Raw genomic sequence first — 15241 nt, forward strand, 5'->3', positions numbered from 1 at the left:
CCCTCGCATCGGCAGGCGGACTCTCAACCACTGCGCCACCAGGGAAGCCCAATAACCCACTTCTTGCTTCAGTATAAGGGACCAGACTTGGCCTCTGCTCTCATGAGTGAGGGTCACTGATGGGAAAGATCATCATAAATTTAGCAGACTCCCAGGGGCACAGTTCTGAGCCAAGGAGACCTCACTAACATTTAGGACCTCCTATGTCACTAAACGTGAGGCTGATATTCACCTCGTACTCAGAGATAGAGCAGCACCTGGGCGAAATTATTTAAAATGCTCCCTGATTGGTTGGTAAGTAGCTGCAAGCGTAAGTGCCCCCCCTTTCCTGGGACCTCCCCAACTTCCCATGACTCAGTGATGACAGGGTTGCCACCAGCAGTGTCCTCCCAACCCTCCCAGCTCTACTGCCTAAGTCCGTTCTGATTGGCTGGTGCCCACATGCTACTGGCTGTTAAATACGTGAGCACCATCCCTGACTAGACCTGCCTTCTAGAATCTGTACAGACTGGAAGTCTTCATAGGGTGTCAAGTCCCAAATACCTCTTCCCTCTTCTTTAGATAAGCAATTATTTTTTTGGCCATGCAGCTCGTGGGACCTCAGTTCCACAACCAGGGGTCAAACCTGGGCCACGGGAGTGACAGCACCAAATCCTAACCACTAGGCCACCAGGGAACTCCCCCAAATACCTCTTCATCGTGGTCATCCTGAGCCCCATGGGCACCTGCAGAAGCCCTGTGACCAGGGCTCACGGAAGGATTGGAGTTGTCACCTTCAATGTCCTCGGTGGCATCTTCTTGGATCCTGGAGGCCTGTAGCTTTCAGCAAATAAGAAAATGCAGTGTCAAATTCACCCTTCGAATGACAAAACTTCTATATAAAATAAAGGCTCTCATTAAATATTAGCTATGTCCCAGATACTGTTCTAAACCTTCTATTCAATCATTTTATGTAAGCACAATTATCACCCCATTTTACAGAGAAGTAAACTTAAGTAACAGAAAGGTTAAGAAATGAGCCCAGGACTGCACAGCTGGTAAGGCTAGTTAGTGGCAGAGCCAGGATTCAAACCCAGGCAGTCTAATTCCAGGGCATGTGCTTTTCTCCACTGTGTTCCAGAATGTGCCAAATTAATCACACTCTTTACAGTAAACCAATCGTCGTTTACCAACGTGTGACCCAAACAGCCAGATTTCTACAAGCAAAATTAGGAGAGATTAACGACTGCTATGGTCTGAATGTTTGTGTCCCCCCACAAAATTCATGTTAAAATCCTAACCCCCAAAGATGAAAGTATTAGAAAGTGGAGCCTTTGGAAGGCACTTAGGTCATGAGGGTGGAGCCCTCGTGAATGGGATTAGTGCCTTATAAAAGAGGCTTCAGAGAGCTCCCGAGCTCCTCCCATCAGGTGAAGACACAGAGAGATGTCAGCAGTGAACCAGGAAAGGGGCCTCACCAGAAGGTGATGATGCTGACACCTTGATCTTGGACTTCTAGCCTTCAGAACTGTGAGCAATAAATTTCTATTGTTTTAGCCACCCAGTGTGTGGTATTTTGTTACAGCAGCCCAAACGGACTAGACAATGCCTTTTCCAACACAAATATACTTTTTAAAATAAAAACATCACTTTATGAAAATAGCTAAGAAAAAAATTCAGGGAAAAAAAATCTAGGTGTAGTCACCATTCAATTTGGCCTGGTTTTCTCCTCGAGTCTGAAGAAAATATGTTTTTCAAGTCACTGAAATTTAATGTCCCACATCCAGAGTTTTTCCTAGAATAATTTCACGGGTGGCGTATTGCAAATTAGGCATTAAGGTATCTTTACCATTCTTTCTTCAGCAGGTCTGAACCTGATATTTGCAGATCTTTGGGCAAAGGTACAAATGAAAGCCCACATGCCATATGTTTAAATATTTAAAAGTTACAAATCAAGCCAACAAACTCCTAAATAAAATATGTTCTGGCCTCTGTCTTAATAAATAAATTCTCACAAGAACTTGGAAGGCCAGGTTCAAATTCAGCATCCCACACCAGGACATGGCAGCATGGGAGAGCTGGCCCTGCACCCCGGCGTGTGACCCTTCCCTTCTCACCTGTGATTTCATCTCACAGCACAAGGGCCGTGGCCTCGTGTGCACATGCGTGGACACTCCCACCCAAATGTCTACGTTCCACCCACACTCCCTCCTTGGGAGTGCTGCTGCCTCTTGGCCACACCAAGGTCAGTGGTACCCAGGCCAGTGCTGTGGTTGGCCCTTTTTATGCCCTGGAAGTGGGCTTGTGTCCATCTGGACAGGAATTCCAGGGTGCTGGGTACCAAGAGGGGGCTCTGGGTAAGCCTTTCCCCTTGGCCCACGGTTCCTTGCCCCATGGTGAGGAATGGGGCTCAAGTTAACATTACTTTGTCTTCTTGAAATCCTACTTTCTCTCCCCATCAACTTAAGGAAGAAAATGCCAAAGAAGAAACAGAAGACAGTTTCTCCATTTCCATCTTAAAATGCTAGCCTTTTCTGGTCATATCCTGAAATTGGTTCAAATGAGCATAAACAACTGTGTAGAATCGTGACACTGGGACTTTGTGGGTCTTACTGGCTCTCCTTCCCATTCAAAGCATACTCTGCAATCCCCCTAACTAAACATCGCACAATGTTTGAGCTGGATGCCGTCTGAAATAAAAGAGTAATCAATTTTAAATCAGTTACTTGCAACTGTCTAAAAACACGTAAAACACATGTGCACAAAGACAGACACAAGGAGGTTCACAGCAGCACTATTTGTAATTACTAACAACACTGGAAAAAAGCCAAATAACTATCAATATACGAATGGATAACCAAATTGTGGTATATTCATGCAAGGGAATACATAGCTATCACACACACGCACACACACAATCTCTCAAACTTAACACTGGATGAAGGAAGCCAGATCCAAACGAAGGCGTGGTGTATGGTTCCACGTACAGAAAGTTCAAGCGCAGGGAAGACTAACCTATGGTGTTAGACGTCAGGATAGTGGTTGACCTTGGGGTGACAGTGACCGGAAGGAAGCACACAGGGGCTTCAGGGTCTGACGGTGTCCGCGTCTCCATCTGACCGCTGGTCACACGGAGGTGTTCGTGTGATGGCACTTCACTGATCTGTGCCCTTATCATTTGTGCACTTTGATGTATGTAGGTTATACCTCAATGAATTTTAGCATAGAAAACACGCATGTAAATGTAAAGATTTTAAATAGAAATGCAAAGTTACTTCACTGTGACCTGGGATACGGAGTGATAGGAGACCCGGGTCCGCGGCAGCAAGTCAGAAGAGGAAGCGGAATGTGGGTGGTCCAGGCGGTCCAGGGGGCTGGCATGAGTAGTTCTGGGGAGGAGGTGTGCGCTCACTGGCTGCCTACAGGGTGCGTGCCAAACGGGCCACATCACAGGTGGCCCTCTCTAGTGAAGGGGTTTCCAAACCATGTCCTGCAGGGACCCAGGGCTACAGGGTTACAGAGGAGCCTGAGGAGATGGGACCTCTGCTCATTTCCCCCAAGGCCCATCAGAACAAGTCTGTTTATAATCTCTATGTACTGGGCCGCTTTAAGGTTTCACTTGAGAGGAGGCCAAATAATTCCATTATGGAATCATCTCTTGGATGGAGGTGGAAGGAAATGTTTCTAACATGAAAAAGGACCATCTAATCAGCAGCCTAAGGAGTCAGTCGACAGCTACACATCCCAGGGGCCAAGGAGGCAGGCCTCCAAGCAGTCTTTGGGAGCCCCTGTTCCCCTGAGTCAGCCTAGGAGGTATCGCCCAAGATGGCAGACTACAAAAGCACCTCTGCTTCCTTCCCTGTCGTACAAGTCATCCATGGGGAAAAGGGAGAAATCCGTCACTCTGGGCTCAGCCACTATTTAAACAGCTTTTGTGGAGCAAAGAATAATACAAGCTATGGTTTGAGAGTCCTGGGACTCAGGCGAGCCAGCAGTAACCTAGTCCTCGACTTACGGACAGGTTGAGTTTCTAAGAAAGACAGTTGCATCTGTTTCTGCAGAAAGGTATTTGCCACCTTCCTTTGAAACACCAGTTCACCTATTTGGACAATGGTCCACCTCAACTCTCCTTACCATCTTGGTCTCTCACCTATTAACCAAACAAGAAACAAGTATTCTTTGGTTTGCCTTCCTGTGTATTTATAGCCCACATAAATTATATTTCAGACAGGTTTTGGATCTGGTCGAGGCTGGCAGGAAATAGTGGGAGAGGCAGGTGATTTAGAAAGAGAGCGCCACCTAGAGACGAACCTCCTGAACTCCAGCCTGGACCCACCTAGGTCCCCGAATCTACCATCAACCACGTCAGAGTTTAGAAAAAAAGGTTTATCTGAAAATATTTCCAACCACTTAAAACATACGTGATCTCAGCACAGCCCACTTAATCTTTTACACTAACAGAGGGAAGCAGAGACCGATCATCTCAAGCAGTGCCTGTGTGTCATTTCTAGACTCTAATGGTCCCTGGAAGGCTAATCTTCCCAAATCCTATTTGACTTAGGCTGACAGTAAACACTTCGTCACCCCCTGAGTAAATCTGAGGCTCAGGAGAAGTATAGACAAAAGGAGGAAGTGGGTTGAAACTGGTGTTTGACAATAGGGTGAAAATCAGAAAAACAAGAATGGACTTATTTAAACGAGTTTCCTCCCCTAGTTCCCTCTCACCATCTGTAACATAATACAGTAAAAGCCCACAACTTTATTTTTTTCCCCACAACTTTAGAATCCTGAAGAAAACAACTTTCAATACTCATTAACACACTAAAACTACAGTAAAAGACTCTGATTTTCAACTAATAAAACAGCACATTCAGAGCCTTAAAAGTCATTACCTACTACTTGACTCAGCACACACACCCCAAGCACGGTTTGCAGCATGCAAGATTTAAATGTGACCATTATGCTGGAATCAAGAAAGCCCCAAGGAAAAGATGAGCTCTACAGTAGGAAGCATACCTGGGATAGGCCAGTTCCTCACCTCACCAGGTCCTTCAGGCCCTGGTAAATGCAGTGTTCTCTCTAAACCCCAACTTACATTTGCAGGGAACCCACATTCCTACCCACAGTGAGTGAATGGAAGTGGATGGTGCTTACCTGGGATTTCTGATGACTGGCTCTAAGAATAAACGGCTTAATCAGAAGCATCCACGGCACAGAAATCAAAGCCATAATAACAAAGAAGCTTTGGACTTCTTGCTGTAAGACCAAAACCGTAAGATCCTATCATTTCAAGGTGATTGCACAGCACATTTCATATGATACAAATGGTAAATATGTATCATTTCAGCTGCACTTTATTGGGAGTGATTACAGCATTTCAATGGACCCATTCACCCTCCCGTCTTGGGCTATTCCCAGTGCAGGGAGAGAACTGTCAGTCCGGTGGTATGGGGTGTCCACTCGTGGTGGACACTGGAGTCTCCCTGTCTTTATTCCTTACTCTCCAAGTGGTCCCTTATCATACACCCGCACCATGTGGAGCCTGTCATTGGACAGAAGAGCTCATGAGCCACATCATAAGGGCAACTTTATTTGTCCCTGGTCCCCTTGACTCTGTTCCGTGGGGACAATCAGCCCTGGCCCTGGACAAAGCGCTGGCCTGGCACTGTGCTGGTCACTCTGGAGTGACCAAAAGTCCTTGGGTCACTTTAAGTCACAAACCTACTGTCTCCATCAGTAACCTTGTATTTCCAGTACTACTAAGCCCTCGTGCTCTCTTTTTCAAAAAAAATCGTCCCCTACTCGCACAGACTCATTGGGGGTGAGTCACCTAACGGGTCCTGGGACGCCTGGGCTGAACTCTCTTTTGCTGTCTCTCTCTCTGTCACAATTCACTTTGGAGTGAGGCGTCTACGGTCTTCATGCCTCGCTGAAGCCCAGGCGTCATCCCATTTTATCATCCTGTCACATATTTCCTTTCACATCCTCACCCCCAACTCCTTTTCCTACCCTCCCGAGTCACTGGGTTTGAGGACTGACCCAGAGCTGCTATGGTCTGAAGAACCAGGACTCCTGGGAAGGCTGCATCAGAGCCATTGAAAAGGTGTAGAAATGGGGCGCTCAGAGTGAAAGGGAAAGCGCTTCTTGAGCCCTCACATTTCTTTAACTGTTCTGGCCAAGCTCCCAGTGAGACAATTTATTATCATCCCAATTGTAACAAGATTTACCCCGATAACAGTGGAAACATTTTATCTTCTCCATCTCCTACCCTCCTCCACTCTTATTTTCTTTTATTTTATTCTTGGCTGAGTTGGGTCTTCGTTACTGGCCGCGGGCATTCTCTAGTCGTGGTGAGCGGGGGCTACTCTTCGTTGCGGTGCGCGGGCTTCTCATTGCAGTGGCTTCTCTTGTTGCGGAGCACGAGCTCTACACGTGCGGGCTTCAGTAGTTGTGGCACACGGGCTCTAGAGCACAGGCTCAGTAGTTGTGGCGCACAGGCTTCAGTAGTTGTGGCACGCGGGCTCAGTAGTTGTGGCTCGCAGGCTCTAGAGCGCAGGCTCAGTAGTTGTGATGCACGGGCTTAGTTGCTCCACGGCATGTGGGATCTTCCCAGACCAGGGAGAAGACCTATGTCCCCTGCATTGGCAGGTGGATTCTTAACCACTGTGCACCAGGGAAGCCCCCTGATTTATTTCAAAATAACAATTACAAATTGTGAATAAGTCCTCCTAGGGTGCAGGCACATGGTGTTTTTTTTGCGTTACGCGGGCCTCTCACTGTTGTGGCCTCTCCCGTTGCGGAGCACAGGCTCCGGACGCACAGGCTCAGCGGCCATGGCTCACGGGCCCAGCCGCTCCGCGGCACGTGGGATCTTCCTGGACCGGGGCACGAACCCGTGTCCCTTGCATCGGCAGGCGGACTCTCAACCACTGCGCCACCAGGTAAGCCCCCATTTATACTTTTTTAAAATAAAATATTAAGTTGATAATGAGGCTGAAAGAAACAGAAGTCAGAATGGCAATAACATCCAACTGTTGGAAGGTATCATCCATAGAAGAAGAGCCCAAAGAAAAAACGAAAGAAAGCATCTCCAATTAGCCATGGAAGCTCATAGGACAGCATGAGTTTGGTCCAGTTTTCCAGAAACTCACTCCCCATGTGAACAGAGGGATTCTTCTTCTTGACTCTATTTCAATTTTCTTTCTTGTGAACCTTAACTAGAGTTTACTTTTATAATAAAAGACTATTCATTTTTAAGGTGCTATTTAGAGCATTTACAGTTTCAAGCCAATCAATCTGAAGGATTATTTTTTTTCTTTCTTCGCAGACAACGTACAAGCTAATTTTCAACCCCACAGCAATAATCCCTCCCATGTATTACCCAGATAGGAACAGCTGGAGCCACACCACAGCACTGCCCTCAGCACCCAGACATTCATCCAATAAGACCTTCTGAATTTGAAGAACCTAACACATCGGGTGCTGATGTGGCAGTGCTGAGATGGCTCAGTCTTGCAAATAATTACTCTCTGCAATACCCAAGAGTAGGAGAGAGATTTAACATAATCAAGTGCGTAAAAGAAGAAAAAAGCCCCATAAATACCTGGTGTTTGTATAGGGGTGCATTCGAGGGGTCATTATAGTTAAACAGGAACATGTTGATGAAGTGGATGAGGATGCTCGGGGCTCGCCGGGACACAGAGACGTCGAAGGAGCACCATTTGAAAATGATCATGAAAACCAGGTATCCAAAAAGACACAGGATAAAAATCATCTCGGGGATGAACTGCAGAATGATGTTGAGAGTGTTCCTGAAGAATCTGAAGGTGGGAAACATACACACATACAAGACAGAACATTGAAGGAATACCAACAACTCACTATTCTCTCCAAATCACCAAATGTTCATTTCTTTGAACCCTGCATCCACTCCCCAGGCAAGCGGCAAAATCATGCATGGCTGCAGAAGATGAGAAAGAAAGGTGCTTTTGCACAAAAGGTTCAGAGAGAACCAGGATCTAGAAGATGAAGTCTGAGGCAGAGGGCAGGCTCACAGAGACAACTGATGATCTGGCCACAGCTTCCCATGCAGACCTAATTCGTATCAACACAGTTAATGGTACAAGGATATAGATGCATGGCTTGGCAGCTTTTCCCCTAAGGATGCCCTAGCACAGGGGTCAGTCAACAATGGCCCACAGGCCAAACTGAGCCCATCACCTAGTTGTGTACAGCTTACAAGTTAAAAATGGTTTTTACATCATTAAATGTTTGGGGGGGGGGAATCAAAAGAATATTTGATGACACGTGAAAATTATAGGAAATTCAAATTTCAGTTTTCATAAATAAAGTTCTGTTGGAACACACTCACACTCGTTTGTTTACATATAGTCTGTGGCAGCATTCACACTGCAACACCAGAAGTGAGTAGCTCTGACACAGACCATCTGGCCTGCAAAGCCTAAAACATTTACTATCTGGCCCTTTACAGAGAAAGTTTGCCAACTTCTGCTCTAAGACATAGAGAGAGTCCCACAAGACTAAGTTGGGGGACACCCAGTTAAAATGTCAGAAAAGGGCCCCAGACCCTTTGTTAATTGTAAGAGTTATTGGAGGGAAAAATGGAGATCCCATGATAAAGCAGGATTACTAGAGATAGTTGAAGCCAGCCTGACACACGATGTCAATGATAGTCCAAAAAGCACTTCCTGGTTTTATCTCTCATTTAACTCTCACAGCACTTTCAGGCAGGCAGTAGTACCAAGGCGCTGTCATTCGTTTACTCACTAAATAGTTCTTATTTTTTAAGTAGAATCGTACATCTATTGGTTTTCTGATTGGAGGTCACCATGTGACTGGCTCTGTTCAATGAAATGGGAATGGATGTGGCATGTGTCACTCCAGGTGGAACGTTAAGAGTCAGTGTGTAACTGACCACACTCTCCTGTCACAGCAACTGGCAGCTTCCAGGTGGTGGCAGCCCATCAGCTCTGGTCCCAGTGTGAGGATGAGATGAGCAGTGCCCCCGGTGGCCCACGATGACATGCATCACGGTCATAAACCACGGTGATTTGGGAGTTGTTACTGCACAATAACCAACCCATTCTGACTCCTCTATTCCCATTCTACAGCAGAAAACGATCTCAGAGACGTTAAGCTACGCATCTATGATCACACAGCTATAAAGAGTTAGAACCATCAGTCAACTTTCTGACTCTAAACTCTGTACCATTTCTTTGGCACTGTGCTGACCTCCTGGCAGGTGGGTTTCAGCGATACCTACAAGCTGCCATGTCCACAAAAGTATCTCTAAATAGGCATATTTGAGGCTGTTTTCAAACATTTACAACTTTAGCACAAATATGCAAGTTTGAGAAGCTTTCTATAGATCAATCTTAACAGGGAGAAGAGATGGGAGAACGTTAACAGTCAAAGAAATGAGAGAGAGGCTGCTGCCAGCAGGTAGAAATTATACCAAATGGAATTCAGAATTTGAGGGCACTTATGTCCCCATTTGCCCACTGGTGGGAGTTAAGCCTAGATCTAGCACCAACAGAGGCCCTGCAGGCTGGGAGGACACATAGCACTGTGGCCTTGCAGTCTCTTTCTGAACCCTCAAATATTTCTGAGGTGAAAGGTGCACTCAGCTCAGGAGAAACAGAGGTGTCATTTCTGGCAAACCAGCCTGACTGAACTCAAGCCAAGAGACCGGGGAAAGCAGTCCCCATAGGAAGGAAACTTGCACGGAGGGACACAGGAGCAAACTGGGGGCTCTGCCACTGCTCATCCCTGACATGGTCAGACCAACAGGCAGAAAGTTCATTGTGAAACTTACATGTGATTGAAAAGGCTGAGAATGACACCAAAAACCATCTGGACAATTCCCAGGATAACTGACATCTTCATCTTATAGGAGTTCAAGAATGTTAGCTTGTTTGAAGCCAAGTTCCAAACCTGGAAGGGAAACGTGACAAGAAAGACATGAGACCAGAGTCTAGAAGTTCTCCCAGAGTCAGGGGCTAGAGCTCGATTTCCCCTGAAAAAGTCACTCTGGGAACCACATTTTCAAATTTCTGTCCAGTTCAGCACGTGCATTTTAGGCTCAGAAAAAAAGAAAAGGACCAAACCCCTTATAAATGCAACCCTCATGACAAATGTGTTGGAACCAATAGCACCATTAGTAAAACATCAAGTAACTGGAAGAAAAAAAAAAAAAAACGACATGAGTTTTCCCCTGTTCTAAATGAAAAGACATTCTGAAGCATTATGGAGAGCTCTCAAACTTGCCTGGGTTCCCACATTAATGGTGTAGATCTCTGGCCCATGAACTTAGCCGATCCCCTCTTAATAATACCCCCTTTTACTCTGAGTTTCTATAGCACTTTACATTACAAAGCGTTTTCCCAGACCCTTCTCAAGAAGCCACTCCTATAGCCAACATTTATTGGCACAGAGAGGGACGCGTGTACCTGTCCTGCCCACACCAGACGGGCACACAGAACAAAGCACTCAGCGGCTGGGGGCTGTCGTGGTCTCACCCTGGTTAATGGTCCCAGTCCCTAACGCTCTTTTTCCCCGCAGAAATCTCCAACACCCACCCCCGTGCGAATGAGTCAAGTCCTTGCTCCTACCTCTGACCCCTCTGGAACTTCAGGCATCTGGAGGGTTTGCTCCTCAGAACTAACAAAGCCACAGGGTCTTCTTTTCTTTCCTCCTAAGCTATTTCCTCCTCCAAACTCCTCTGCTTCTGCTAAGGGGTCGACATCCACCTAGTGCAGCCTCGGTGCACAGTTACCTTCCCCTCCCCCATGCAGGAACCACCTCTCACTGATTCTGTCTCGACAATGTCCTGAGCGGCTGCCAGCTGAACAATCACTGAGGGGGCTGCTGGGAAGATGGGGAAAGGGACTCCTATAAGAGGTGCTTTGACGCCAGAGGCACCTCCACTACCCTCCCCATCTGCCCTGGCACTGAAGCTGCACCAGGCTTGCCCTCCACCCTCTGCTTTTTCCCTTTGCCCTCCTGGTTGGCCAGTCTCCACAGAATCACTCAACACGGTAAGGGCAGGCTTACCAGAACACCTTAGACCCAGCTTGGAAAAACTAAAAAACGTTCACGGTTAAGTACCAGGTACATACTAAGCTCTTTAAGTGTATTTATCTCATTTAATTCTAACAAAAACTCTATGAGATAGTTATAAGTATACCCATTTTACAGATAAGGGCATTTATCAAAATCTCAGAGAGACTAAGTTACTTACACACCCAAGGAGAAATAATACAACAGCAAATGGAGCATTTACTCGGTTTATGCACCAGACTCTTCTGGGTGTTTTACCTATAAAATTCATTTACTCTTCTGAGCAATTCTATGAGGGCTATTATTATACCTATTTTACAGATGAGGAAACACAGACCCAGAGATGATAATTTGCTCAAAATCACATAGTAAGTAAATAGAAAAGCCAAGATTTAAACACAGCCTATCTGATTCTAAACCATGGGCTTGTAACCATTGTGTAATGTTCATTTATTATAAAATATTTACAGACGCCTTTAGAAAGCCCCCTCAGCTCTGATGCCCGAATATTTTGCGATCTGATTCACAAATAGATGCTCAACAGTTAATAAATGCAGCTGTAGAAATTTACATTATGTAAAAATCAAACCCTTCATTAATATATATAAGTGCTAAAATGTTCCATTAAAGAGATTATCTCTGGGCAATTAGATTGCAGGAAGAGGAAAGGTAAGAAAGGCAACCCTTTCTTTTTATTTTTAAAAATTTTTTTAACATCTTTATTAGAGTATAATTGCTTTACAATGGTGTGTTAGTTTCTGCTTTATCTTTTTATTTTTTAATAATTTTTGTATTATATGGGTTTTTAATCACATATATTATTATTTTATAATGTTTAAAAAGACCAAAAGTCTTTAAAAATCTAAATGTTACTAGGAAAAAATTAATTATTTTCAACACATCACCTTCCCTTTCACCCTCACATTTTTCTTTTCTTTTCTAACTAGTGGGCAGATGACAAAATTGCACACAGAGTAAAGACTGGACCACTCAATTCTGAATCGTGAAATTTGCTACCCTCCCTTTGTCCATGAGGAGCAAAACTGGGTAGACAGGATTTGCTGATGCATTAGATGGGGGCTGTGAAGAGAAGAGACAGGACAGTAGGAGCCATGAGATTCAAAGGAAAGGAAGGTCAACCAGACCCTAAAAATCACTCCCCTCTAATACTCCTCCACTGCCTGTTCGCTAATCATGAAATTCCTTGGACTGAAGATAAAGCCTTCCAGTCTACAAAAATAACAACTTGCATTTATTTTTAGCACTTTGCAGCTTACAAACAGGACTTCAAGGACTTCGCCTCTTTTGATAAAACTTTGAATGCAAGTGCCCCTGGGTGGCAAGTATAAACCAATCCTGGGTGATGCTCGCTGCTTTTATAAGGGACAGGAGGTGGGCAGCAAGTGGGAGGAACAGGAAAACTGAAGAGAAGATGACCCACAAGATAGGAGAGACCAGAGAACCAATTTTAGGGCCAGTGCTATTACTCTCAACTGTCAGCAAGTAAAACTGCGGTCTCAGGTTCTCTTCCAGCAAAATGAGAGTAGAGGAAACTTTTATGAACCCCATCTGCCAAGTTCAGCTCCAGACACTTGTGCTCATTTGGGGCACAAGGCCGCCACCTGGTGGCAAAATGGTGCTAAGCCATCGCGTGAGGGGTTTTACCCAAATAGGGATGTGTCTTCTTGACATCTCTTCGTACCTGCAGGCTGGGCGAGGAAGCACCTTTGTTTGTTTGGCTCAAATCCAATTGAGGCAGATATAACAAACCATTAAAGTTAACACATTTTTAAAAATTTGTATAATTCTATGCAATAAAATAAAGCAAATATAAAAGCAAATCCACACTTTTCTAGGAAAAAGAGAGATGGTAATCACTGCAAGAAAACGCCAAAGTTGGGAACTTGGTTAGGATGCTAAATTGCTTATCTAATATGCATACTTTCCAAGCAACCAAGGGCCTTTAGAGAAGCAACTGTCAACCACCAGGGGTATAACTGAGAAGAAAGAGGCAGATGCTTGGGAAATTGCATGGAAAATGACCCAGGGGCTGGGTAAAGGGTGCAGGTAGGACATTTACTTGAATCCATTGCAGTGTGTCACAAAAACCTCCAGGACATGCTATTCTATCTCAGTACAAGTTGGTGGATTTGACAAGTTCTGGCACTTTCGTCCCCTCCACACAGAGATCTCCTCAGCAAGACATTTTACATAATAAATATTTAATCTCAGAAGACATTATTACCGGGTCAATCCCAAAAGGGTATGGATTTCCAGAGTACACTCCCGGAACGGCTGGGTCCAGCTGTAAATATGGATTTGTTTCCATTACTTGTGCACTACAGAGGGAGAAAGGAAAAACAAAACAAAACCAATGATCAACTAGAGGTAGGAAAAATACTATAGCACCATCAGTCATCCACTTGCAAGCCAATCAAAGCCTAACTGTTGGTGCGACTCACCAACTGGTTCAATTATTCCACAAATGGGTATTGAATACCTACTACGTGCTGAGTATCACCCTAGGTACTGAGCTACAGAAATTACCATCTGGCCCCCAAGGAGGTCACAGTCTGAGTTTCCAAAGGGCTCCCAGCCTGACTGGGTTAAAGAAAAAGTTACACTACATCAGAAAAGAGGCAGGGGGCAAGGCTAACAGGAGTATAGAGGAGATAAAACCCAGCCCTGGGACCAGGCTGGGAAATCTCCCCTGGGAGCACGAGAACTGATCCTGGAGGAGTGAACTGGCTTTCACACATGGCCCCTGACCTCTGGGAAGCTCAGCCCCTGAAAGCTGTGGTCCATTAACTGCCTTTAAATCTGTGTCCCATTCTCACCCAGAAGCACAAATGTCAATGGGCAGGAATTTCTTACCATCTGTACAAACCTGAAGGCGTTGAGAACATTAGGGCTTAATTTTTCTTTTTTTTCGCGGTACGCGGGCCTCTCACTGTTGTGGCCTCTCCCGTTGCGGAGCACAGGCTCCGGACGCGCAGGCTCAGCGGCCATGGCTCACGGGCCCAGCCGCTCTGCGGCATGTGGGATCTTCCCGGACCGGGGCACAAACACGCGTCCCCTGCATTGGCAGGCGGACTCTCAACCACTGCGCCAGGGAAGCCCTTAATTTTTCTTTTTTTAAGAGCACACATCTATGGAGGGGCCCAAGGATGAGTATTTGAAAGGATGAAGAACAGAATGCTGGCAACGTGGACAGGCTGCCTAGAAATACACTCCCTCCCTCCTGCAGCTGGGGTGTGGTGGGTATTAGGTAGCACGGGGGAAATTAGGAAGCCTGATTATGCTGACTAGGCCCTCAGTGACAGTGTAAACAGCTGGCCCTGACCGGCCATCTCAGACCTAGACCCCGGTCCTAACAGCACGCCTCAGTGCAAATGGTTGGATCTAATGATCAGAGATGTGTTTGTGTGTCAACAAAGAAAAAATAGGGAACTGGCCTGGCACCCACAGCTAAGCCAACAACATCAGACGAGGCCACCGCGTGACCATGATGGACCAAGATAAAAACAAGACCATTCCACGATCATATCTGATATCAAAATATGGACAGTTCAAAATAAGGACATTGTCCAAACCACAAAAATGACCACCATTCCTCTTATCCTCCCAGAGGCCAAATCCTCCAAGCCCTTCTAACACCCTCTTACTGAGATGCCCACCATCCCCAGAGGGCACCGTCTCCCTCACTGAGGCAATCAACCCAATTTTGGTGACAACACACACGATTCTTATTGTCTGTGGCTGAAGGATGGTGTGACAGTGTCTCTAGCCCACTGTCAGGGAAAGCAGGCCCAAGACCTAGCTTGTGGCCAGTGACAAAATCAGCCCGCTCTGCCCTTTGCCGCTCTGATGGATGCCTACGATTTCCTTTCGCCTCCCTGCTGAAGAGGGTCTGCTTCATACCATCCATGCTTGGCCGTGGGGCTGAGCTTGGGGTCTCTCCGACTAGGCTTGGCCTCCACAGCCTGGAACTGGGGCCAGGGTAACTTACATGCACACAAAAGAACAATATTCCAACCCACGTTTGCAGAGTGACAGCAAAAGCCAGTTGACTCGGCCTTTTCGCAGTCACACTCCAGGGCAAATGAAATTTTGTGTAAATGGTTTGCTGAAGTTATGCTGATATAACACATGTTTCGGGATCCATCACTGTGCTTATGAGTTT

At 45.8% G+C, this 15241-nt stretch overlaps 1 protein-coding gene across 1 annotated transcript in view; it reads right to left on the minus strand.

The window, feature by feature from the left end:
* ATP6V0A4 (ATPase H+ transporting V0 subunit a4) overlaps positions 1-15241 on the minus strand; it is a 51317-nt gene that overhangs the window by 8019 nt on the left and 28057 nt on the right. The window contains exons 14-18 of the mRNA XM_007466600.1: positions 13304-13397; positions 9815-9933; positions 7583-7799; positions 5134-5235; positions 691-819 (exon numbers count right to left, since the gene is read on the minus strand). Coding sequence (XP_007466662.1) covers positions 691-819; positions 5134-5235; positions 7583-7799; positions 9815-9933; positions 13304-13397 — 661 coding nt within the window. The remainder of the gene's footprint in view (positions 1-690; positions 820-5133; positions 5236-7582; positions 7800-9814; positions 9934-13303; positions 13398-15241) is intronic.

The sequence above is a fragment of the Lipotes vexillifer genome, unplaced genomic scaffold (genome assembly GCF_000442215.2).
Source record: "Lipotes vexillifer unplaced genomic scaffold, Lipotes_vexillifer_v1.1 scaffold71, whole genome shotgun sequence".
Classification (NCBI taxonomy): Eukaryota; Metazoa; Chordata; class Mammalia; order Artiodactyla; family Lipotidae; genus Lipotes; species Lipotes vexillifer.